At 43.9% G+C, this 27,037-nt stretch overlaps 1 protein-coding gene across 3 annotated transcripts in view; it reads right to left on the reverse strand.

Moving 5' to 3' along the window:
* Positions 1-27,037, reverse strand: part of virma (vir like m6A methyltransferase associated) — a 166,271-nt gene that overhangs the window by 26,443 nt on the left and 112,791 nt on the right. For all 3 annotated transcript variants that reach the window (XM_070894144.1, XM_070894154.1, XM_070894137.1), the window contains exon 21: positions 21,260-21,426. In XM_070894144.1, coding sequence (XP_070750245.1) covers positions 21,260-21,426 — 167 coding nt within the window. The remainder of the gene's footprint in view (positions 1-21,259; positions 21,427-27,037) is intronic.

The raw sequence follows: 27,037 nt of genomic DNA on the forward strand, positions 1-27,037 counted from the left end.
AAAGCAGGGAGGTCCTGCTGCAACTGTACAGGGTATTGGTGAGGCCACACCTGGAGTACTGCGTGCAGTTTTGGTCACCTTACTTAAGGAAGGATATACTAGCTTTGGAGGGGGTACAGAGATGATTCACTAGGCTGATTCCGGAGATGAGGGGGTTACCTTATGATTATAGATTGAGTAGACTGGGTCTTTACTCGTTGGAGTTCAGAAGGATGAGGGGTGATCTTACAGAAACATTTAAAATAATGAAAGGGATAGACAAGATAGAGGCAGAGAGGTTGTTTCCACTGGTTGGGGAGACTAGAACTAGGGGGCACAGCCTCAAAATACGGGGGAGCCAATTTAAAACCGAGTTGAGAAGGAATTTCTTCTCCCAGAGGGTTGTGAATCTGTGGAATTCTCTGCCCAAGGAAGCAGTTGAGGCTAGCTCATTGAATGTATTCAAATCACAGATATAGATTTTTAACCAATAAGGAAATTAAGGGTTAAGGGGAGCGGGCGGGTAAGTGGAGCTGAGTCCACGGCCAGATCAGCCATGATCTTTTTGAATGGCGGAGCAGGCTCGAGGGGCTAGATGGCCTACTCCTGTTCCTAATTCTTATGTTCTTATGTGAGAAAGTTGGATCTCTAACCAGCGTAGTAAGCTTAAATAAAGGAGACTATGAAGGTATGAGGGCAGAGTTGGGTAAAGTGGACTGGGAAAATAGATTGAAGTGTAGGACAGTTGATGAACAGTGGTGTACATTTATGGAAATATTTCACAACTCTCAAGAAAAATATATTCCAATGAGGAGGAAAGGGTGTAAGAGAACAGATAGCCAACCATGGCTAACTAAAGAAATAAAGGATGGTATCCTGTTAAAAACAAGGGCATACAATGTGGCCAAAATTAGTGGGAGGACAGAAGACTGGGAAGCTTTTAAAAGCCAGCAAAAGAATGACTAAAAAAATGATTAAGAAAGGAAAGATAGACTATGAAAGTAAACTAGCACAAAATATAAAAACAGATAGCAAGAGTTTCTATAGGTATATAAAAAGGAAAAGGGTGGCTAAAGTGAATGTTGATCCCTTAGAGGTCGAGACCAGGGAATTAGTAATGGGGAACATGGAGATGGCAGAAACTCTGAACTTGTATCAGTCTTTAGAGTAGAGGACACTAACAATATCCCAACAGTGGATAGTCAAGGGGCTATAAGGGGGCAGGAACTTAACACAATCACAGTCACTAAGGAGGTGGTACTCAGTAAGATAATGGGACTAAAGGTAGCTAAATCCCCTGGACCTGAAGGCTTGCATCCTAGGGTCTTAAGAAGTATCAGCAAGGATTGTAGATGCATTGGTTGTAATTTACCAAAATTCCCTGGATTCTGGGGAGGTCCCAGCAGATTGGAAAACTGCAAATGTAATGCCCCTATTTAAAAAAAAGAGGCAGATAAAAAGCAGGAAACTATAGACCAGTTAGCCTAACATCTGTGGTTGGGAAAACGTTGAAGTCCATTATTAAAGAAGCAGTAGCAGGACATTTGGAAAAGCAAAATTTTGTCAGGCAGAGTCAGCATGCATTTATGAAGGGGAAGTCATCTTTGACAAATTTGCTGGAATTCTTTGAGGATGTAACGAACAGGGCGGATAAAGGGGAACCAGTGGATATGGTGTATTTGGACTTCCAGAAGGCATTTGAAAAGGTGCCACATAAAAGGTTACTGCACAAGATAAAAGTTCACGGGGTTGGGGGTAATATATTAGCATGGATAGAGGATTGGCTAACTAACAGAGAACAGAGAGTCGGGATAAATGGTTCATTCTCTGGTTGGCAACCAGTAACTAGTGGGGTGCCACAGCGATCAGTGCTGGGACCCCAACTATTTACAATCTATAATACCGGCTTGGAAGAAGGGACTGAGTGTAACATAGCCAAGTTTGCTGACGACACAAAGATGGGAGGAAAAGCAATGTGTAAGGAGGACACAGAAAATCTGCAAAAGGACATAGACAGGCTAAGTGAGTGGGCAAAAATTTGGCAGATGGAACAGAATGTCGGAAAGTGGGGTTAGGTCATTCACTTTGGCAGAAAAATCAAAGGGCAAGTTATTATTTAAATGGAGAAAGATTGCAAAGTGCCACAGTACATGAAACACAAAAGGATAGTATGCAGGTACAGCAAGTGATCAGGAAGGCCAATGGTATCTTGGCCTTTATTGCAAAGGGGATGGAGTATAAATATAGAAACATAGATAATAGGTGCAGGAGCACCAGTCTTTCTTCATATGTCAGTCCCGCCATCCCGGGAATCAGTCTGGTGAACCTTTGCTGCACTCTCTCAATCGCAAGAATGTCCTTCCGCAGATTGGGAGACCAAAACTGAACACAATATTCCAAGTGAGGCCTCACCAAGGCCCTGTACAACTGCAGTAAGACCTCCCTGCTCCTATATTCAAATCCCCTAGCTATGGAGGCCAACATACCATTTGCGTTCTTCACTGCCTGCTGTACCTGCATGCCAACTTTCAATGACTGATGTACCATGACACCCAGGTCTCGTTGCACCTCCCCTTTTCCTAATCTGCTGCCAGTCAGATAATATTCTGCCTTCGTGTTTTTGCCACCAAAGTGGATAACCTCACATTTATCCACATTATACTGCATTTGCCATGCGTTTGCCCACTCACCTAACCTGTCCAAGTCATCCTGTAGCCTCTTAGCGTCCTCCTCACAGCTCACACTACCACCCAGCTTAGTGTCATCTGCAAACTTGGAGATATTACATTCAATTCCTTCGTCTAAATCATTAATTTATATTGTAAATAGCTGGGGTCCCAGCACTGAACCTTGCGGTACCCCACTACTCACTGCCTGCCATTCTGAAAAGGACTTGTTTATTCCCACTCTTTGCTTCCTGTCTGCCAACCAGTTCTCTATCCACGTCAATACATTACCCCCAATACCATGTGCCTTAATTTTGCACACTAATCTCTTGTGTGGGACCTTGTCAAAAGCTTTTTGAACGTTCAAATACACCACATCCACTGGTTCTCCCTTATCCATTCTACTAGTTACATCCTCAAAAAATTCTCGAAGATTTGTCAAGCATGATTTCCCTTTCATAAAGCCATGCCACAAAAGCAGGGAAGTCTTGCTGCAGCTATATAAGGCATTAGTGAGGCCACACCTGGAATACTGCGTGCAGTTTTGGTTTCCTTATTTCCAAAAGAATCTACTTGCTTTGGAGGCAGTTCAGAGAAGGTTCACTAGATTGATTTTGGGGATGAGGGGGCTGACATGAGGAAAGGTTGTGTAGGTTGGGCCTCTACTCATTGGAATTCAAAAGTATGAGATGTGATTTTATCGAAACGTATAAGATTATGAGGGGGCAAGACAAGGTGGATGCAGAGAGGATGTTTCCACTGATGGGGGAGACTAGAAGTAGAGGGCATGATCTTAGAATAAGGAGTCGCCCATTTAAAACTGAGATGAGGAGAAATTTCTTCTCTGAGGGTTCGCTGCGTCAGAGAACTGTGGAAACTGGGAAATTGAATAAATTTAAGACAGAAATAGACAGTTTCTTAAACGATAAGAGGATAAGGGGTTATGGGGAGCGGGCGGGGAAATGGAGCTGAGTCCATGATCAGATCAGCCATAATCTTATTAAATGGCGGAGCAGGCTCGAGGGACTGTATGGCCTACTCCTGTTCCTATTTCTTATGTTCTTATAGTCTACGCCTCGAAAGAAAATTGGTGTGAAGGGAGACAAGGTGCAAACATATAAAAGGAGCTTGCTTGTATATATTGGTTTGGATTAGGAATAAAACATTTAGAACTAGAACCAGTTATTTTTTTCATGATGCAGCGAAGGAGGGCCTGAAGTTTAAATGTGCATAGATTTTCTTTAGATTAAACAAGAAATGTAAACAGGCAAACGATACTTTTCAGCACAAATGGTCTTCCAGCACCTGCACAGATGTTTTCCACAAAAGCATTCAGTGTTGTGTGCTACATTCCCGTCTAACGTGTTTCTTTTTCCAATTCAGTAAAGCACCCAAGGTCAAAACACTAAATATCAATGTTAAGTGGCATTGCATGGGAATGATAATAGCAGTTGATTGAAAAGTACATAAAAGCACTGTTGAAATGATGGTTCTTTAAAAAGATTTAAAGTACACCTACAATGTTGGTGAAGAAAAAGAAAAATGAGAAAAAAAGTAATGCATGGGAGTAAAATAAAAAAATTAAAAATTACATTTATTTAAAAGGGTATTTTTTTTTAAAGTTCCCAACTACTGCTCATAAAAACACCAATACAATACAGTATTGTGCTTTCTTGATCAAAATGCAACATGATAATATTTTGAGATGCATTACTGTACAAGATAAAAGTTCACGGGGTTGGGGGTAATGTATTAGCATGGATAGAGGATTGGCTAACTAACAGAGAGTCGGGATAAATGGTTCATTCTCTGGTTGGCAACCAGTAACTCGTGGGGTGCTGCAGGGATCAGTGCTGGGACCCCAACTATTTACAATCTATATTATCGGCTTGGAAGAAGGGACTGAGTGCAACATAGCCAAGTTTGCTGATGATACAAAGGTGGGAGGAAAAGCAATGTGTGGGGAGGACACAAAAAATCTGCAAAAGGACATAGACAGGCCAAGTGAGTGGGCAAAAATTTGGCAGATGGAGTATAATGTCGGAAAGTGTGAAGCTGCACTTTGGCAGAAAAAAAATCAAAGAGCAAGTTATTATTTAAATGGAGAAAGATTGCAAAGTGCCGGGAGAAATTTAGAATTCAGCAGAGGAGGACAAAGGACTTAATTAGGAGGGGGAAAATAAGAGTATGAGAAGAAGCTTGCAGGGAACATAAAAACTGACTGCAAAAGCTTCTATAGATATGTGAAGAGAAAACGATTAGTGAAGACAAATGCAGGTCCCTTGCAGTCAGAATCAGGTGAATTTATATGGGGAACAAAGAAATGGCAGAGCAACTGAACAAATACTTTGGTTCTGTCTTCACTAAGGAAGACACAAATAACCTTCCGGAAATACTAGGGCACCGAGGGTCAAGCGAGAATGAGGAACTGAAGGAGATCTTTATCAGTTAGGAAATTGTATTGAGAGAAATTGATGGGATTGAAGGCCGATAAATCCCCAGGGCCTGATAGTCTGCATCCCATAGTACTTGAGGAAGTGGCCCTAGAAATAGTGGATGCATTGGTGGTCATTTCCAACATTCTATAGACTCTGGATCAGTTCCTATAGATTCGAGGGTAGCTAATGTCACCCCACTTTTTAAAAGGAGGGAGAGAAAATAGGCAATTATAGACCGGTTAGCCTGACATCAGTAATGGGGAAAATGTTGGAATCAATTATTAAAGATGTAATAGCAGCACATTTGGAAAGCAGTGACAGGATCGGTCCAAGTCAGCATGGATTCATGAAAGGGAAATCATGCTTGACAAATCTTCTAGAATTTTTTTGAGGATGTAACTAATAGAGTGGACAAGGGAGAACCAGTGGATGTGGTGTATTTGGACTTTCAAAAGGCTTTTGACAAGGTCCCACACAAGAGATTAGTGTGCAAAATTAAAGCACATGGTATTGGGGGTAATGTACTGACGTGGATAGAGAACTGGTTGGCAGACAGGAATAAATGGGTTCTTTTCAGAATGGCAGGCAGTGACTAGTGGGGTACCGCAAGGTTCATTGCTGGGACCCCAGCTTCTTACAATATACAATAATGATTTCGACAAAGGAATTGAATGTAATATCTCAGAGTTTGCAGATGACACTAAGCTGGGTAGCAGTGTGAGCTGTGAGGAGGATGCTAAGAGGCTGCAGGGTGACTTGGACAAGTTAGGTGAGTGGGCAAATGCATGGCAGATGCAGTATAATGTAGATAAATGTGAGGTTATCCACTTTGGTGGCAAAAACAGGAAGGCAGATTGTCTGAATGGTGACAAGATTAGGAAAAGGGGAGGTGCAATGAAACCTGGGTTCATGGTACATCAGTCATTGAAAGTTGGCATGCAGGTACAGCAGGCGGTGAAGACGGCAAATGGCATGTTGGCCTTCATAGCGAGAGGATTTGAGTATAAGAGCAGGGAGGTCTTACTGCAGTTGTACAGGGCCTTGGTGAGGCCACACCTTGAATAGTGTGTACAGTTTTGGTCTCCTTATCTAAGGAAGGGCATTCTTGCTATTGAGGGAGTGCAGTGAAGGTTCACCAGACTGATTCCAGGGATGGCAGGACTGACGTATGAAGACTGGATCGACTAGGCTTATAGCAATTTAGAAGAATAAGAGAGGATCTCAGAGAAACATATAAAATTCTGATGGGATTGGACAGGTTAGATGCAGGAAGAATGTTCTCATTGTTGGGGAAGTCCAGAACCAGGGGTCACAGTCTAAGGATAAGGGGTAAGCCATTTAGGACCAAGATGAGAAGAAACATCTTCACTCAGAGTTGTGAACCTGTGGAATTCTCTTCCACAGAAATTTGTTGAAGCCAGTTCATTAGATATATTCAAAAGGGAGTTAGATGTGGCCCTTACGACTAAAAGGATCAAGGGGTATGGAGAAAAAGCAGGAATGGGATACTGAAGTTGCATGATCAGCTATGATCGTATTGAATGGTGGTGCAGGCTCGAAGGGCCAAATGGCCTACTCCTGCACCTATTTTCTATGTTTCGAAGTACAGCGAGACCTGGAGGTACTTGTGCATGAAACACAAAAGGATAGTATGCAGGTACAGCAAGTGATCAGGAAGGCCAATGCTATCTTAGCCTTTATTGCAAAGGGGATGGAGTATAAAAGCAGGGAAGTCTTGCTACAGCTATACAAGGTAATGGTGAGGCCACACCTGGAATACTGCTTGCAGTTTTTTTTCCGTATTTACGAAAGAATATACTTGCTTTGGAGGCAGTTCAGAGAAGGTTCACTCGGTTGATTCTGGGGATGAGGGGGTTGACTTATGAGGAAAGTTTGAGTAGGTTGGGCCTCTACTCATTGGAATTCAGAAGAATGAGAGGTGATCTTATTGAAACGTATAAGATTATGGGGGGGCTTGACGAGGTGGATGCAGAGAGGATGTTTCCACTGATGGGGGAGACTAGAACCAGAGAGCACGATCTTAGAATAAGGGGCCGCCCATTTAAAACAGATGAGGAGGAATTTCTTCTGAGGTTTGTAAATCTGTGGAATTTTCTGCCTCAGGGAACTGTGGAAGCTGGGACATTGAATAAATTTCAGACAGAAATAGAGTGTTTCTTGAACGATAAGGGGATAAGGGGGAGCGTGCGGGGAAGTGGAGCCGAGTCCATGATCAGATCAGCCATGATCTTATTGAATGGCGAACTAGGCTCAAGGGGCCGTATGGCCTGCTCCTGTTCCTATTTCTTATGTTCTTGTGTACCATTTAGTTTATACGTCCTCTCCTTATTCTTTCTACCAAAATGCATCACTTCACATTTTTACGCGTTAATTTAATCTGCCACTTGTCCGCCCATTTTGCCAGTCTGTCTAAGTTTTCTTCCAAGTTTGATCGTCATTGCATAAATTAATTTTATTTGTATTTTCAGATTTGAATTTTTTTTACATTGCATGGTTACTTTTTACTTCCAAGTTTTTTTTCATCTGCAAATTTTTGTAATTGTGCCCAGTGCACCCATGTCCAAGTCATTAATATATATTAAGAAAAGCAGCTGTCCTAGAACCGACCCCGGGGAACACCACTCCAGTCTGAAAAATAACCGTTCACCACTGCACTCAGTTTCCTGTCACGTAGCCAATTTCGTATCCAGGCTGCCACTGTCCCTTTTATTCCATGGACTTCCATTTTGCTGGCAAGCCTATTATGTGGCACTTCGTCAAACGCCTTTTGGAAATTCATGTACACCACGTCAACCACGTTACCCTCATCAATCCTCTCTGTTACCTCATCAAAAACTCAATCAAATTGGTTAAATGCAATTTGCCTTTAACAAATCTGTGCTTTCTTTCCTTAATTAATCCACCCCTATCCAAGTAACTGTAATTTTGTCCCTGATTACTGTTTCTAAAAGCTTCCCCACTACCGAGGTCAAACTGACTGGACTGTAGTTTCTGGGTTTATCTTTACACCCTTTTATGAACAATGGTGTAACATTTGCAATTCTCCAGGCTCGAGGGGCTCGATGGCCTACTCCTGTTCCTAATTCTTATGTTCTTATATGCCTATAGAAGACATTTGGATTACCTTTTATGTTGGCTGCCATTCTATTCTCATACCCCCTTTGCCCCTCTTATTTTCTTTCCACTTCTCCTCTGACCTTTCTATATATAGCCTGATTCTCAAATGCATTTGCAACCTGACATCAGTCATACGTGCTCTTTTTCTCCTTCATCATGTTCTCTATCTGTTTCATTATCGAGGGAGTTCTGGCTTTAGTTGCCCTACCTGTCCCCCTCATGTACTTTGACTGCATCCAAACGATTTCCTCTTTAAAGGCAGCCCATTATTCCACTAGTTTTGCCTGCCAATCTTTGATTCTAGTTTACCTGGGCCAGATCCGTTCTCATCCCAATGAAATTATCCTTCCTCCAGTTTACATAGGATTACATAGGATATACAGCACAAAAACAGGCCGTTTGGCTCAACCAGTCCACGCTGGTGTTTATGCTCCACTCAAGCCTCCTCCCGTCTTTCATCGAAATCGATCCACTTAACCCTCTCTTCCCTTCTCCTTCATATGCTTGTCTAGCCTCCCCTTAAATGCATCTACACTATTCGCTTCAACCACTCCTTGTGGTAGCGAGTTCCACATTCTCACCACTATTTAGGGAATTCAAAATAAACTTCTTTACCCATTGAAGATGGGAGATCGAGAGCCAGCGGCAGTTGGTGAGACGCGGGAGCAGCCTATAAAAGGCCCAGCGGGAGATCGAGAGCCAGCGGCAGTTGGTGAGAGGGGAGCAGCCTATAAAAGGCCCAGCGGGAGATCGAGAGCCAGCAGCAGTTGGTGAGAGGGGAGCAGCCTATAAAAGGCCCAGCGGGAGATCGAGAGCCAGCGGCAGTTGGTGAGACGCGGGAGCAGCCTATAAAAGGTCCAGCGGGAGATCGAGAGCCAGCAGCAGTTGGTGAGAGGGGAGCAGCCTATAAAAGGCCCAGCGGGAGATCGAGAGCCAGCAGCAGTTGGTGAGAGGCGGGAGCGGCCTATAAAAGGCCCAGCGGGAGATCGAGAGCCAGCAGCATTTGGTGAGAGGGGAGCAGCCTATAAAAGGCCCAGCGGGAGATCGAGAGCCAGCGGCAGTTGGTGAGACGCGGGAGCAGCCTATAAAAGGTCCAGCGGGAGATCGAGAGTCAGCGGCAGTTGGTGAGACGCGGGAGCAGCCTATAAAAGGCCCAGCGGGAGATCGAGAGCCAGCGGCAGTTGGTGAGAGGGGAGCAGCCTATAAAAGGCCCAGCGGGAGATCGAGAGCCAGCGGCAGTTGGTGAGAGGGGAGCAGCCTATAAAAGGCCCAGCGGGAGATCGAGAGCCAGCGGCAGTTGGTGAGACGCGGGAGCAGCCTATCAAAAGGCCCAGCGGGAGATCGAGAGCCAGCGGCAGTTGGTGAGACGCGGGAGCGGCCTATAAAAGGCAGTTACAGCGGGAGAGAAAGCAAAATAGAAGTAGAAAGTAATCAAAAGTGACGTCACAGCCAATGAGGTAAGTGATTGGCTGGTGATTGGTGAGTAGCTTTTCTTTTATTTTTTATATCAGTAAGTGAACTGTAACATTGTTATTACCAATTTAAGTGTATCTAAGGTTAAGGCATGGCAGGAGAGCTCGGCCATGTGATATGCTCCTCCTGTACCATGTGGGAACTCGGGGACACTTCCGGTGTCCCTGGGCGCTACGTGTGTGGGAAGTGTATCCGCCTCGAGCTCTTGACGGTCCGCGTTGCGGAATTGGAGCTGAGGGTGGATTCACTCTGGAGCATCCACGATGCTGAGAATGACGTGAGTATCACGTGTAGTGAGTTGGTCTTACCGCAGGAGAAGGGTCCACAGCCAGATAGGGAATGGAAGACCAGCAGGAAGAGCAGTGCAAGAAAGATAGTGCAGGGGTCCCCTGTGGTCATCCCCCTGCAAAACAGATACACTGCTTTGAGTACTGTTGGGGAGGATGACTCATCAGGGGAGGGCAGCAGCAGCCAAGTTCATGGCACCGTAGGTGGCTCTGCTGCAAAGGAGGGCAGGAAAAAGATTCGGAGCGCGATAGTGATAGGGGATTCGATGGTGAGGGGAATAGATAGGCGTTTCTGCGGACGCAACCGAGACTCCAGGATGGTATGTTGCCTCCCTGGTGCAAGGGTCAAGGATGTCTCAGAGCGGGTGCAGGACATTCTGAAATGGGAGGGAGAACAGCCAATTGTCGTGGTGCACATTGGTACCAACGACATAGGTAAAAAAAGGGATGAGGTCCTACGAAAAGAATTTAAGGAGCTAGGAGCTAAATTAAAAAGTAGGACCTCAAAAGTAGTAATCTCGGGATTGCTACCAGTGCCACGTGCTAGTCAGAATAGGAATCGCAGGATAGCGCAGATGAATACATGGCTTGAGCAGTGGTGCAGCAGGGAGGGATTCAAATTCTTGGGGCATTGGAACCGGTTCTGGGGGAGGTGGGACCAGTACAAACCGGACGGTCTGCACCTGGGCAGGACCGGAACCAATATCCTAGGGGGAGTGTTTGCTAGTGCTGTTGGGGAGGAGTTAAACTAATATTGCAGGGGGATGGGAACCTATGCAGGGAGACAGAGGGAGACAAAAATGAGACAAAAGCAAAAGACAGAAAGGAGATGAGGAAAAGTGGAGGGCAGAGAAACCCAAGGCAAGAACAAAAAGGGCCACTGTACAGCAAAATTCTAAAAGGACAAAGGGTGTTAAAAGAACAAGCCTGAAGGCTTTGTGTCTTAATGCAAGGAGTATCCGCAATAAAGTGGATGAATTAACTGTGCAAATAGATGTTAACAAATATGATGTGATTGGGATTACGGAGACGTGGCTCCAGGATGATCAGGGCTGGGAACTCAACATCCAGGGGTGTTCAACATTCAGGAAGGATAGAATAAAAGGAAAAGGAGGTGGGGTAGCATTGCTGGTTAAAGAGGAGATTAATGCAATAGTTAGGAAAGACATTAGCTTGGATGATGTGGAATCTATATGGGTAGAGCTGCAGAACACTAAAGGGCAAAAATCGTTAGTGGGAGTTGTGTACAGACCTCCAAACAGTAGTAGTGATGTTGGGGAGGGCATCAAACAGGAAATTAGGAGTGCATGCAATAAAGGTGCAGCAGTTATAATGGGTGACTTTAATATGCACATAGATTGGGCCAGCCAAACTGGAAGCAATACGATAGAGGAGGATTTCCTGGAGTGCATAAGGGATGGTTTTCTAGACCAATATGTCGAGGAACCAACTAGGGGGGAGGCCATCTTAGACTGGGTGTTGTGTAATGAGAGAGGATTAATTAACAATCTTATTGTGCGAGGCCCCTTGGGGAAGAGTGACCATAATATGGTGGAATTCTGCATTAGGATGGAGAATGAAACAGTTAATTCAGAGACCATGGTCCAGAACTTAAAGAAGGGTAACTTTGAAGGTATGAGGCATGAATTGGCTAAGATAGATTGGCTAATGATACTTAAGGGGTTGACTGTGGATGGGCAATGGCAGACATTTAGAGACCGCATGGATGAATTACAACAATTGTACATTCCTGTCTGGCGTAAAAATAAAAAAGGGAAGGTGGCTCAACCGTGGCTATCTAGGGAAATCAGGGATAGTATTAAAGCCAAGGAAATGGCATACAAATTGGCCAGAAATAGCAGCGAACCTGGGGACTGGGAGAAATTTAGAACTCAGCAGAGGAGGACAAAGGGTTTGATTAGGACAGGGAAAATGGAGTACGAGAAGATGCTTGCAGGGAACATTAAGGCGGATTGCAAAAGTTTCTATAGGTATGTAAAGAGAAAAAGGTTAGTAAAGACAAACGTAGGTCCCCTGCAGTCAGAATCAGGGGAAGTCATAACGGGGAACAAAGAAATGGCAGACCAATTGAACAAGTACTTTGGTTCAGTATTCACTAAGGAGGACACAAACAACCTTCCGGATATAAAAGTGGTCAGAGAGTCTAGTAAGGAGGAGGAACTGAGGGAAATCTTTATTAGTCGGGAAATTGTGTTGGGGAAATTGATGGGATTGAAGACCGATAAATCCCCAGGGCCTGATGGACTGCATCCCAGAGTACTTAAGGAGGTGGCCTTGGAAATAGCGGATGCATTGACAGTCATTTTCCAACATTCCATTGACTCTGGATCAGTTCCTATCGAGTGGAGGGTAGCCAATGTAACCCCACTTTTTAAAAAAGGAGGGAGAGAGAAAGCAGGGAATTATAGACCGGTCAGCCTGACCTCAGTAATGGGTAAAATGATGGAATCAATTATTAAGGATGTCATAGCAGCGCATTTGGAAAATGGTGACATGATAGGTCCAAGTCAGCATGGATTTGTGAAAGGGAGATCATGCTTGACAAATCTTCTGGAATTTTTTGAGGATGTTTCCAATAAAGTGGACAAAGGAGTACCAGTTGATGTGGTATATTTGGACTTTCAGAAGGCTTTCGACAAGGTCCCACACAGGAGATTAATGTGCAAAGTTAAAGCACATGGGATTGGGGGTAGTGTGCTGACGTGGATTGAGAACTGGTTGTCAGACAGGAAGCAAAGAGTAGGAGTAAATGGGTACTTTTCGGAATGGCAGGCAGTGACTAGTGGGGTACCGCAGGGTTCTGTGCTGGGGCCCCAGTTGTTTACATTGTACATTAATGATTTAGACGAGGGGATTAAATGTAGTATCTCCAAATTTGCGGATGACACTAAGTTGGGTGGCAGTGTGAGCTGCGAGGAGGATGCTGAGGCTGCAGAGTGACTTGGATAGGTTAGGTGAGTGGGCAAATGCGTGGCAGATGAAGTATAATGTGGATAAATGTGAGGTTATCCACTTTGGTGGTAAAAACAGAGAGACAGACTATTATCTGAATGGTGACAGATTAGGAAAAGGGAAGGTGCAACGAGACCTGGGTGTCATGGTACATCAGTCATTGAAGGTTGGCATGCAGGTACAGCAGGCGGTTAAGAAAGCAAATGGCATGTTGGCCTTCATAGCGAGGGGATTTGAGTACAGGGGCAGGGAGGTGTTGCTACAGTTGTACAGGGCCTTGGTGAGGACACACCTGGAGTATTGTGTACAGTTTTGGTCTCCTAACTTGAGGAAGGACATTCTTGCTATTGAGGGAGTGCAGCGAAGATTCACCAGACTGATTCCCGGGATGGTGGGACTGACCTATCAAGAAAGACTGGATCAACTGGGCTTGTATTCACTGGAGTTCAGAAGAATGAGAGGGGACCTCATAGAAACGTTTAAAATTCTGACGGGTTTGGACAGGTTGGATGCAGGAAGAATGTTCCCAATGTTGGGGAAGTCCAGAACCAGAGGTCACAGTCTAAGGATAAGGGGTAAGCCATTTAGGACCGAGATAAGGAGAAACTTCTTCACACAGAGAGTGGTGAACCTGTGGAATTCTCTACCACAGAAAGTAGTTGAGGCCAATTCACTAAATATATTCAAAAGGGAGTTAGATGAAGTCCTTACTACTCGGGGGATCAAGGGGTATGGCGTGAAAGCAAGAAGGGGGTACTGAAGTTGCATGTTCAGCCATGAACTCATTGAATGGCGGTGCAGGCTAGAAGGGCTGAATGGCCTGCTCCTGCACCTATTTTCTATGTTTCTATGAATTTCTTGGTGACTATCTTATATCCTAGTTACACTCTTCCCCACAAGTGGAAACATTCTCTGTATCCACTCTATCAAAACCTTTCATAATTTCAAAAACCTCCATTAGGTCACCCCATCAGCCATCCTTTTTCAATCCCTTTGTTCCTCTACCCCACCTAGACTCTCACCCTCCAAGTAATAAGTGACCTCCCTATTCTTCCCACCAAAATGTATTTAACTCACATTTATCTATGTTGAACTTCATTTGCCAATTATATGCCTATTCTGCAAGTTTATTAATGTTCGCTTGTCATTTGTTGCAGTCCTCCTCAGTATTGACTTATGCCCCCAATTTGGTGTCATCCGCAAATTTAGAAATTGTGGTTTTGATTCCAAAGTTGAAATCGTTAATATAAATTGTGAACAAGTGGTCCCAGCACTGATCCTTGTCGAACACCACTACCCACCTTGTTTTCTGTCTTGAAGCCAGCTAGCTATCCATTCTGCTACTTGTCCCCTGACTCCGCATTCTCTGACCTTGTTCATCAGTCTATTATGGATACCTTATCGAAAGCCCTTTGAAAATCTTGATAAATTACATCTACTGCATTACGATTGTCTACTCTCTCTCTGCTACCTCTTCAGAAAATTCAATGAGGTTGGTCAAGCAAGACTTTCCCTTTTGAAATCCATGCTGACGATTCATCTATTTTTGGTTTCTAGATGTTCCACTATTTTCTCCTTGAGTCTGGATTCCATTATTTTTCCTACCACTGATGTTAAGCTGACTGGTCTATAATTCCTTGGACATGTTCGACCCCCCTTCTTAAATATAGATATTTAATGTTAGCTATCGGCCAGTTATTAAATATCTGTAGTAAGGCCTCTTCCTTAAACTCTTTTCAAATGCGCGGATGCAATTCATCCAGACCAGCGGTTTTATCCTCTGAGTTTGATTAGTTTATTTAATATATTCCTTCTTGATATAACCTGTAAAATATTTTACTATTTTTGTTTTATGTTCCTTGATCATTTAATTTCATTGTTCCTCTTTGCCTTCCTAATTGTTTTTTTGACTTCTCTCCTAATCTTTTTAAATTCTCCCTCATCATGCACTCCCCCTGCTGTCTATGTCATTAATATATGCCTCTTTTCTTACCCTCAATTGTTCCCTTATGGCTTTATTCATCCATGGAGTCTCATTCGTATTTAGTTTGTTCTTTACTTTTAGTGGAATATATTGTTCCTGCACTCTGTTGAACACTGTTTTAAATGTTTCCCATTGCTGCTCTATTGTTTTTTGCCAATATTTTCTCAAGTTCTCAGCCCTTCAAAATCAGCTTTTCTCCAGTCTGTTTACCCTGGTTTTCATTATACTAATGTCCTTCTCAATTATCATCTTAAATTATATTGTTATATTATGGTCACTATTGCCTAGATGTTCCCTGACTTTTACTTCTCTTATCTGCTCTGGTTTATTCCCCATTACTAGATCCAAGAGTGAATCCTCCCTTGTTGGGCTTTTTACATATTGGTATAGAAAGGAGTCCTGTACACATGTAGGAACTCCATTCCCTTATCCTCTTTGCCTACCTCTTCTTTCCAATTAATATCAGGGTAGTTGAAATCCCCCATGATGATTATTCTGTTTTTTTACTCATCTCCTTAAGTTGGGTCTGCATAGTGCTTTCTCCACCTGTCTTCCACTATTAGGTGGTCTATAGATGACAGACAGGCTAAGTGAATGGGCAAAAATTTGGCAGATGGAGTATAATGTTGGAAAGTGTCAGGTCATGCACTTTGGCAGAAAAAAAATCAAAGAGCAAGTTATTATTTAAATGGAGAAAGATTGCAAAGTACTGCAGTACAGCAGGACCTGGGGGTACTTGTGCATGTAAAATACAAAAGGATAGTATGCAGGTACAGCAAGTGATCAGGAAGGCCAATGGAATCTTGACCTTTATTTCAAAGGGGATGGAGTATAAAAGCAGGGAGGTCTTGCTACAGCTATACAGGGTATTGGTGAGACCACACCTGGAATACTGGATGCAGTTTTGGTTTCCATATTTATGAAAGGATATACTTGCTTTGGGAACAGTTCAGAGAAGGTTCACTAGGTTGATTACGCAGATGAAGGGGTTGACTCATGAAGAAAGGTTGAGTAGGTTGGGCCTCTACTCAGTGGAATTCAGAAGAATGAGAGGTGATCTTATCAAAACATACAAGATTATGAGGGGGCTTGACAAGGTGGATGCAGAGAGGATGTTTCCACTGATGGGGGAGTCTAGAACTAGAGGGCATGATCTTAGAATAAAGGGCTGCCCATTTAAAACAGATAAGGAGAAAGGTCTTCTCTCAGAGGGTTGTAAATCTGTGGAATTTGCTGCCTCAGAGAGCTGTGTAAGCTGGGACATTGAATAAATTTAAGACAGAAATTGACAGTTTCTTAAACGATAAGGGGTTATGGGGAGTGGGCAGGGAAGTGGAGCTGAGTCCATGATCAGATCAGATTGAGTGTAATATCTCCAAGTCTGCGGTGTGAGCTGTGAGGAGGATGCTAAGAGGCTGCAGGGTGACTTGGACAGGTTAGATGAGTGGGGCAAATGCATGGCAGATGCAGTATAATATGGATAAATGTGAGGTTATCCATTTTGGGGGCAAAACATGAAGGCAGATTATTACCTGGATGGCGGCAGATTAGGAAAAGGGGAGGTATAACGAGACCTGGGTGCCATGGTTCATCAGTCACTGAAAGTGGGCATGCAGGTACAGCAGACGGTGAAGGCGGCAAATGGTATGTTGGCCTTCATAGCTAGGAGATTTGAATATAGGAGCAGGGAGGTTTTACTGCAGTTGTACAGGGCCTTAGTGAGGCCTCACCTGGGATATTGTGTTCAGTTTTGGTCTCCTAATCTGAGGAAGGACATTCTTGCTATTGAGGGAGTGCAGCGAAGGTTCACCAGACTGATTCCAGGGATGGCTGGACTGACATATGAGGAGAGACTGGATCAACTGGGCCTTTATTCACTGGTGTTTAGAAGGATGAGAGGGGATCTCATAGAAACGCATAAGATTCTGACAGGACTGGACAGGTTAGATGCGGGAAGAATGTTCCCCATGTTGGGGAAGTCCAGAACTAGGAGACATAGTCTTAGGATAAGGGATAGGCCATTTAGGACTGAGATGAGGAGAAACTTCTTCACTCAGAGTTGTTAACCTATGGAATTCCCTGCCGCAGAGAGTTGTTGATGCCAGTTCATTGGATATATTCAAGAAGGAGTTAGATATGGCCCTTAAGGAGAGAAAGCAGGAAAGGGATACTGAGGGAATGATCAGCCATGATCTTATTGAATGGTGGTGCAGGCTCGACGGGCCGAATGGCCTACTCCTGCACTTATTTTCTATGTTTGTATGATCTTATTGAATGGCGGAGCAATCTACTCCTGTTCCTATTTCTTATGCTCTTATTATGTGATTGATCCTTTATTATCTTTTATCTTTATCCATATAGATTCTATTTGTGTCTTGCTGATAGCTGCATCACTTTTTTCTACTGTCATTGTTATCCCTAATAAATAAAGCAACTCCATCTCCCCTTTTTCCCTTTCTATCTTTTCTAAATGTTATACCCTGCAATGTTTAATTCCCAGTCCTGATTTTTCTTTAGCCATATATCAGTAATCCCTACTATGTCTGGTTCCTTGCAACGCATGATTGCCTCCAACTCCCCTGTTTTATTACAGACATTGTGTACATTGCTGTACAGACAGGTTAACTCATTTTTATAGGATTTCCTCTCACTTTAGACTCCTGTTTTTTTAACTCTATTTATTCCCTTGCCATCAATGTCTTCCCTTACTTTATTCTTTCCTATGCTCTCTTTTCATGTTTTGTTTATATTTAGGCTGGTTACGTTTCTTGTCGATCCCTCCACCTCCCCATTTTACTAGTTTAAAGCCATTGCCACCTCCCTATTTACCCTTTTCGCTAGGACACGGGTCCCATTTCGGTTCAGGTGGAACCCACCCTTCCTGATCCAGAACTGGTGCCAATGTCCCATGAAAAGGAACCCCTCCTTCCCACACCAGCCCTTTAGCTATGTGTTAATTCTCCTTTGTCTGCTTCTTTGCACCTGGCTCGGGAAATAATCCAGAGATTATTACCCTTGAGGTCCTGCTTTTTAAATTTAAAGCCTAACTCCCGATACTCTTTCAGCAGGACCTCCTCCCTGTTCCTACCCATGTCATTTGTTCCAGCATGGACCACAACAACTGGATTTAACCCCTCCTTTTCCAAGTTCCTCTCCAGCCACCGAGAGATATCCCTTACCCTGGCACCGGATAGGCAACATACCCTTTGGATTCTCATTCTTGGCTGCAGATAATGCTATCTATCTCTCTAATTATCGAGTCCCCTATTACTCCACACTACTATTCTGTTCTCCCCCTCCCCCCCCCGACCCCCTTCTGAGCCACGGTGCCTTGGTCTGCCCTCCCTGCAGTCTTTCTCCTTGTCCTCATAGGCAGTGAGTACATCAACCTGTCCTAAATCCACGCGACTCGGCTCCCTAACAGTCACACCTTCTTTTTCTTGAACATGTGCTTTGGTCTGGAGTGTGACTGTATTCTGGATAAAACTGTCCAGAAATTCTTCTCCCTCCCTTACGTGTTGGAGTGCCTCAAACTCGCACTCCAGCACAATGACTCTGAGCCGGGGAGATTCGAGATGGAGACATCTCCTGCAGACGTGTTTGCTCGAGGCAGTCTCGCTGTCCACAAACTCCCACATACTGCAGTCCAGACACACAACCTGCTCTGCCATATCTTAGTCTAGTCTTATTTAATTAGTTAAAGTCTTTATTCAGTCATTATTTCTAGTTATATTAATTAGTTGAACTAGTTAAGCTATAAGTTTAATACAGTACCTTACAGTTTCTCACACCTAATTTAAACCACATTCCTAGGTTAGTGAGAAAAGTGAGAAATAAAAACCTTAATACTCACCAATCACCTACCTGCTGTCCTTGTTTTTTTTGGAAACCGGCGAAGGTTCTGCCGCCGTTGTTACCTCCTCCAATTAAGTCCTTCCCCCTCTTCTCCGAATTCCCACTCTTTCCAAATTCCCAAATTAACCATTCTGTTTATGTCCACTCCAGGTAAGACACACTGTGCAGAGCATTTTTACTCTACATTGCTCCCTGTCCTTTTCCATAACTAATCTAAACCTTATGATACTATGATCACTGTTCCCTAAATGTTCACCGACTAACACTTGCTCCACTTGACCCACCTCATTCCCCAGAACCAGATCCAGCAATGCTTCCTCCTCATCAGGCCAGAAACATACTGATCAAAAAAGTTCTCCTGAACACACTTCAGAAATTCTTCCCCTTCTCTGCCTTTTACATTATTACGATCCCAGTCTATATTTGGATAGTTGAAGTCCTCCATTATTACTACCCTATCGTTCTTGAACCTTTCTATAATTTCTCTGCAAATTTGCTCCTCTATATCTTTCCCACTATTTGGTGGTCTATAGAATACACCTAATAGTGTAATGCCAACTCTATTATTTCTTAACTCTAGCCATATAGATTCTGTCCTTGGACCCCTCCAGCACATCCTCCCTCTCCAGCACTGTAACATTCTCCTTAACCACACCACCTTTCCTTCCCTATCTTTCCTGAACACCTTATAATCAGGAATATTTAATACCCAATCCTGCCATGAGCCATGTCTGTTATTGCCACAATATCATATTCCCTTATGGCTATTTGTGCCTGCAGCTCACTTACCTTGTTTATTACGCTTTGTGCGTTCACACACATACACTGTAAATGTACCTTAAGACCATTCTGTATTCTCTCTTAGTCGGACCCCACCTAATACCTTACTATTTCTTACTCTTGTGCTCTCTGCCTCTCTCAATCCTTGGAGCACTTTATTTCCCCTTTCTAACATTACATCCTGGTGCCCATCCCCCTGCCAAGCTAGTTTAAACCCTCCCCAACAGCACGAGCAAACGTCCCCAAGAGGATATTGGTTCCAGTCCTGTTGAGGTGCAACCCATCTGGCCTGTACAGGTCCCACCTCCCCCAGAATTGGTCCCAATCCCCAGGAATCCGAAGCCCAACCTACTGCACCACCTTTCCAGCCAAGCATTCATCTGCTCTATCCTCTTATTTCTATACTCACTTGCGCTTGGCACAGAGAGTAATCCAGAGATTACAACCTTTGAGGTCCTGCTTTTTAAATCGCTTTCCGAGCTCCCTAAAATCTGCCTGCAGGACCTTATCGCTCTTTCTACCTGCGTCATTGGTACCAATATGCACCACGACTTCTGGCTGTCCACCCTCCCCCCTCAGAATGCACTGACCTTGGCACTAGGGAGGCAACATACTATCCTGGAGTCACGTCTGTGGCCGCAGAATCACCTGTCTGCTCTCGACTATCGAATCCCCTACCACGATTGCTCTCCCACTCTTCTTCCTCTCCCCCCTCTACAGCTGAGCCACCCGTGGTGCCACGGACTTGGCTCTGGCTGTACTCCCCAGAAGAACCATCGCCCTCACCAGTACTCAGAACCGAATACTGGTTGGAGAACGAGATACACTCAGTGGACTCCTGCACTACCTGCCTAATCCTCCTTTTCTGTCTGGCGATCACCCATTCGATCTCTGGCTGCGGGGTGACCACCTCCTGAAACGTGCTATCCACAAAACTCTTAGCCTTGCGGATGCACGCAGTGATGCCAGCTGCTGCTCAAGCTCCGAAACCCGGACTGAGCTGCTCTGCCATGCCTTTATTTAATAGATTAACAACTATACAGAAACTTAAGACTAAGCTGTATCTAATTCAAGTTATCAATATATATTATTAACAGTTCCTTATACAGTACTCTGCTAGCTCTTGCTTTATCCCTAAGCAGCTATTTCACCCCGGCCCCCAACTTGAAGAAAAAAAAAGTTTCCACCGTAAGTAAATTTAACTAGCTTTAAATAAAATTTAAGATTGGAAATAATTATTTTCTCCACTAGTTGTAATAATGTGGAATAGATTCCCAGATGATAAGAAAATTGGCAATACACAAACCTGATGATATCATTGCTGAGGGAGGCCAGATCCAATAAATAGGGCAGTTTTGATGCATTTTTGATACAACAAATTTCATTTTGACAATGGAGTTACCTGCCCAATATAAGTAGTGAAATAAGAAAACCCTTTTAAAGAGTTAAAAGGGTATATGTATGAAAATAGAGACATGAATGTGTTGAAACTGTGTAACTGGCACAACAGTGTGAAGAAGCATATAGCCAGGTAGAACCAACTATTATAGCAATTCTAAACATGTTTTATATTCATAAGGCATATGCATAATTCTCTTAAGCATACTGACGACTAACAGAAGAGTCAAACTATTTTCTAGTTTCTTTACCTTGTGGCTCAAATAAGTTCAACTTTTGACATCTCACCTGGAGGTGATGAAGGTCTCATGCTTGTGTTTTCCCAGTTTAAAGCCTTTTGATACCTTGGCTCTACCAGGAGAAGAGGGTTCTGAAAGGAATGACCTTTCTAGTTCTGCCTTCAGGTCCATATCACAGCAGCATTTCTCAGCTAGGTCAATCAAGTCAACCTTGACCTACAAAGAACATTACCGCAAACTGATCAGTGCATGAAAGAAAAAGACTTGCATTTATATAGTGCCTTTCATGACCACCGGACATCTCAAAGCACTTTACAGCCAATGTTGGCTGAAGTACTTTTGGAGTGTAGTCACTGTTGTAATGTTGTAATGCATGGAATCTAATCATGACTTATAAACAGTACACAAGAATTTAAATTTCAGTTGTATCTCAGTCCATCGAACATTCTATTCTTCAATGTACTTATGATCCTCATTAGAAGTCAAACTAACCAGAACCATGGATGACGAGTGGAATACTTGACATGGTCTCCATTTCTTTGCCTTCTTCTATTATCTTTCCCCGCCTCCTAATCTTATGCCCTTCCTTTCCTAAAGGACATTGTATTGACTTCTGCCGGGATATGCTCTCCATACCTTGCTCAAGTCATGTCTGTGAGTCCAGTCAGTGAAGTTAGTGGGCTATTTGGACCACAAAAGTCATCATAGCCAAGCATCCTGTTCATTGGACATGAATACGCACACACACACACAGACACACACTTTCGAGGAGGCTCACTTATGGCAGATTTGTTTTCTTCTTCCCCTTCTCTTAAACCAAAAACACAGAGGCCAACTATTTCATCTATTCAGTGCATTTACCATTGGGAGAGCACCCTTCATCCAACCAGCTCGTACTGAATTCTATAGGATTTCAGTACATTTCCAACAGTGAGGGATGGCACAGATGAAGAGAAAGATATTCGCTATCAGGTTAGAAAATGATAACAATGAGCAAATGGAAAAAGTTTGGAAGGTTTTATTGTTATACTTTGAGTGAGACTGACAACACTTTAAAAGGATCCTCAGGCCACAGACTAGGAAGTATCAAACTGCCTTTGGTTTCTGACATCAGCAGCAGCTTTGCTTAATCAAACACAAAACACAACTGGTATAAAGATTAAATTATTTTGCAAGGTAAGTTTGTCCTTCAGTATTCGTAACTGTTTACAATGAAAGCAGAAACAGACATTTTCAATGAAAATTAATTCATCTTTCCTAATTTGCTCATAGCATTGTACCAATGTTCCGAAAAAGATTTAAACCATTATTACAGGATCTGGGACTGATTGAACACAATCACCAGTATGATCTTTATCAGGTCAAATTTAATCAACCTGGAATCAACATGAATTCTGCCCAAATGGCTTTAAAATCTTTGCTTATCGAACAATTTTCAACATACACCTGGATACACAGTGTAAATTAAATATACTTTAGATGTTCTGATGTACAGGAATTATACGAGTACCAAAAATGTAAAATTCACGCAGTAGTATATATTCAGCAAGCCATGGTTTCTAACACATGTACATAAGTCTGTGATGTTGTATTTATAAATGTAATTCTTTTTCCTCCGTTAAGCACAACAGACTGGAACTTTAGCGTGCTTGCAACTTTATATTCACATTTCAAATTATGAACTTTAATTTAAGAATACACTTCTGTTTCTTTGTTTGTTCATTTATTGTAGTAAAATTGATTGCCTGGAATTGGCTCCAACAATCAAAAGCATTATTTGTATTGGCGGGGGAACTACGTGATTTCAGTATTGCCTTTGGGCAAGAAATGGTGAACACAAATGAAATGGGATTTAAAATAGCAAAATAAGAAAAGAAGTTACACAAAAATTAATGTCTAAGTTGCATAAATCATCTCAGTAACACCAGCTAAATGCCTGGTAATCCTAAACTGATTAAGCCAGTATTAAACTGATTTTATTTTGGGAAATATTTTTTGGTACATTATTGATCAGTTGCACTGTACTATTTTCCTCCAATTCTCTCCTCACCTAAAGGCAGCGACTCATACTGGGGCAAAACTCTATGGGTGGAAACAATCCTGTTCCTTACTTGAGTGTCCACAGCCGATTTGACTATGGGGAACATCACAGCCAAACTCCAAATTTACATACACGCTGCAGCAGGGGTCACGGGACAGTGATCAGCAATGTTTTTGAGGAGGTAACCAGGAGGGTCGATGAGGGTGGTGCACACGATGTAGTGTATATGGACTTTAGCAAAGCTTTTGATAAGGTCTCACATGGTAGACTGGTCACGAAGGTTAAAGCCCATGGGATTAAGGGCAAAGTGGCAAGTTGGATCCAAAATTAGCTTAGAGGTAGGAAGCAAAGGGTATTCGTTGATGGATGTTTTTATGACTGGAAGGATGTTTCCAGTGGGATTCCGCAGGGCTCAGTATTGGTCTCTTGCTTTTTGTGGTATACGTCAATGATCTAGATTTGAATATAGGGAGTATGATTAAGAAGTTTGCAGATGACACTAAAATTGGCTGTGTGGTTGATAATGAAGAGGACTGCAGGAGGATATCAATCTACTGGTCAGCTGGGTAGAGCAGTGGCAAATGGAATTTAATTTGGATAAGTGTGAGATAATGCACTTTGGGAGGGCTAATAAGGAAAGGCTATACACATTAAGCGGTAGGCCACTTACTAGTGTAGATGAACAAAGGGATCTTGGAGTGCTTCACCACAGATCCCCGAAAGTAGCAGGCCAGGTGGATAAGGTGGTTAAGGCGGCATACGGAATGCTTGCCTTTGTTGGTCGAGGCATAGAATACAAGAGCAGGGAGGTTATGCTTAAATTGTATAATATGCTGGTTAGGCCACAGCTGGAGTACTGCGGCAGTTCTGGTCACCGTATTATAGAAAGGAAGTGATTGCATTAGAGAGGGTACAGAGGAGATTTACTAGGATGCTGCCTGGGATGGAGAATCTTAGCTGGGTTTGTTCTCATTGGAACAGAGGAGGCCGAGAGGAGACCTCATTGAGGCGTACAAATTTTTGAGGGGCCAGGATTGCAAGGGCCATAATTTCCCTTGGTGGGTGGGTCAATTACGAGGGGGCATAGTTTTAAAGTGGTTGGTGGAAGGTTCAGGGGAGATTTGAGGGGAGGCTTCTTCACGCAGAGGGTTGTGGGGCTCTGGGGGTCTGGACCTCACTGCCTGGAAGGGTGGTGGATGCACCATATTTAAAAGGTGCTGGATGGGCACTTGAAATGCCGTAACCTGCAGGGTTACATACCTAGAGCTGGTAAGTGGGATTAGACTGGATAACCTCTTGTTGGCTGGCGCAGATACGATGGTAAGTACTGCAGCGAATCGAATACGGCCAGGGTGATCTCCTGGACTAGTTTTGATTGCCTGGATGGGTCGGAGAGGAATTTTACCAGATTCTTTTCCCCAATTGGCCTGGGTTTTTAATCTGGTTTTTGCCTCTCCCAGGAGATCACATGGCCCCGGTTGGGATGGAGTGCAGAATGTTTCGATGCAAGGGGTGTCGCAGTCGTGTGGGGCGGACGAGTTGGGTTGGGTGCTCTTTACCTTTCCGCCATTGTTCACAGCTTTATATGTAACCTTTAGGGCTGCGGACCTGCGAACCTTTAGGGCTTTGTCGGCCGGCGCAGACACGATGGGCCGAAATGGCCTCCTTCTGCACTGTAGATTTCTATGTTTCTATGTTCTATGTTAGTCCCGCTGGAGTGGAACTAAACTACAGAATCAGTGGGAACCTGTTCAACCTTCGTAGTCTCCAGGCCAGGACCAAGACCACCCCAATCTCTGTCGTCCATCTACAGTACGCGTACGACTCCTGCATCTGCGCACATACAGAGGCTGAACTCCAAGTCATAGTCAACGTATTTACTGAGGCATACAAAAGCATGGGCCTTACACTAAACATCCGTAAAACAAAGGTCCTCCACCAACCTGTCCCCACCGCACAACATTGTCCCCCCAGTCATCAAGATCCACGGCACAGCCCTGGACAACATGCACCATTTCACATACCTCGGGAGCCTCTTATCAACAAAAGCAGACACTGACGACGAGATTCAACACTACCTCCAATGCGACAGTGCAGCCTTCGGCTGCCGAAGGAAAAGAGTGTTTGAAGACAAGGCTCTCAAATGCACCACCAAGCTCATGGTCTACAGGGCTGTAGTAATACCCACCTTCCTGTATGACTCAGAGACATGGACCATGTACAGTAGACACCTCAAGTCATTGGAGAAATACCACCAACGATGTCTCCACAAGATCCTGCAAATCCCCTGGGAGGACAGACGCACCAACGATAGCGTCTTCGACCAGGCCAACATCCCCAGCATGGAAGCACTGACCACACGATCAGCTCCGCTGGGAAGGCCACATTGTTTGCATGCCTGATCCGAGACTCTCAAAGCAAGCGCTCTACTTGGAACTCCTTCACGGCAAACGAGCCAAAGGTGGGCAGAGGAAACGTTACAAGGACACCCTCAAAGCCTCCCTGATAAAGTGCAACATCCCCACTGACACCTGGGAATCACTGGCCAAAGACCGCACTAAGTGGAGGAAGTGCATTCGCTAGGGCGCTGAGCACCTTGAGTCTCATCGCCAAGAGCAGGCAGAAATCAAGCGCAGGCAGCGGAAAGAGCGTGCGGCAAATCAGTCCCACTCCCCCTTTCCGTCAACAACTATCTGTCCCACCTGTGACAGGGACTGTGGTTCTCGTATTGGACTGTTCAGCCACCTAAGGACTCAGAAGACTTGCTTCCACTCTAAAACTTCGATTCCGAGGAGGGACTGCCTATGATGATGATGTTCTCACTCCCCAGCCGAAGGGCAATGAGGCTAACTGTAACACCCTCACCTTTGCCCTAGTTTATATCATAATGCAAAAAGTGTTGGCAGAAGGGCTTTAGTGGAGTGTATAGGTGGGCGTAGTAAATATTTGCAGAGGCTGTCTGTAGCCAGCCTCCCCCACCCACTACAAAAGCATAATGGTGGCCATTTGAAACTTTAGTGAGATCGTCACATGAACTGTAAAAATATTCAGCAGTAAATTTGTTGGCTGTGTACAGCCATATATTTAGAAAGTGAATGCCGCCGTGGTCTCGGGGGTGGGCGTTGTTGTGTGTGTGTGTCTCGGTGCGAGGAAGCTGTCGCTTCCAACAGTCAGGCTCTGCTCGCAGCTTACATATGTACTGGCGCCGGGAATAGGATCGTGGGTAAGGGTTGGCTTCTCTCCTTGACTTTATCCTCCACTTTATCTTCGATCTCTAGTTTGTTTTATGTGTATGTATGTGGCTTTTTTGAGGTGTTGGTGTTGATTGAGTTCAGCGAGCTGGACAAGGAAAGGGAAGAGCAGGAAGACTGAGGTGTTGAAGCTGGACCTGAGGATTTAAAAAACGGAGTGCTTCTGGACCACTAAATGCTTCGCAGTAGGCTTCTGCGCAGCACATGCGCATAACGCATCCGGGTCATTGTCAGCAGTTGATGTTCCGCGGTTCGGAAAATTCTCTGGTCCGGCACCAGTTAGGTTCCAAGGGTGCCAGACCAGAGAGGTCCAACCTGTACCTCTAATTCGGTCAGGCAGTCAGCATGGATTTATGAAGGGGAAGTCATGTTTGACAAATTTGCTGGAATTCTTTAAGGATGTAACGAACAGGGTGGATAAAGGGGAACCAGTGGATGTGGTATATTTGGACTTCCAGAAGGCATTTGACAAGATGTCACATAAAAGGTTACTGCACAAGGTAAAAGTTCACAGGGTTGGGGTAATATATTAGCA

This window comes from Pristiophorus japonicus, chromosome 1 (assembly GCF_044704955.1).
Source record: "Pristiophorus japonicus isolate sPriJap1 chromosome 1, sPriJap1.hap1, whole genome shotgun sequence".
NCBI classification, from domain to species: domain Eukaryota; kingdom Metazoa; phylum Chordata; class Chondrichthyes; family Pristiophoridae; genus Pristiophorus; species Pristiophorus japonicus.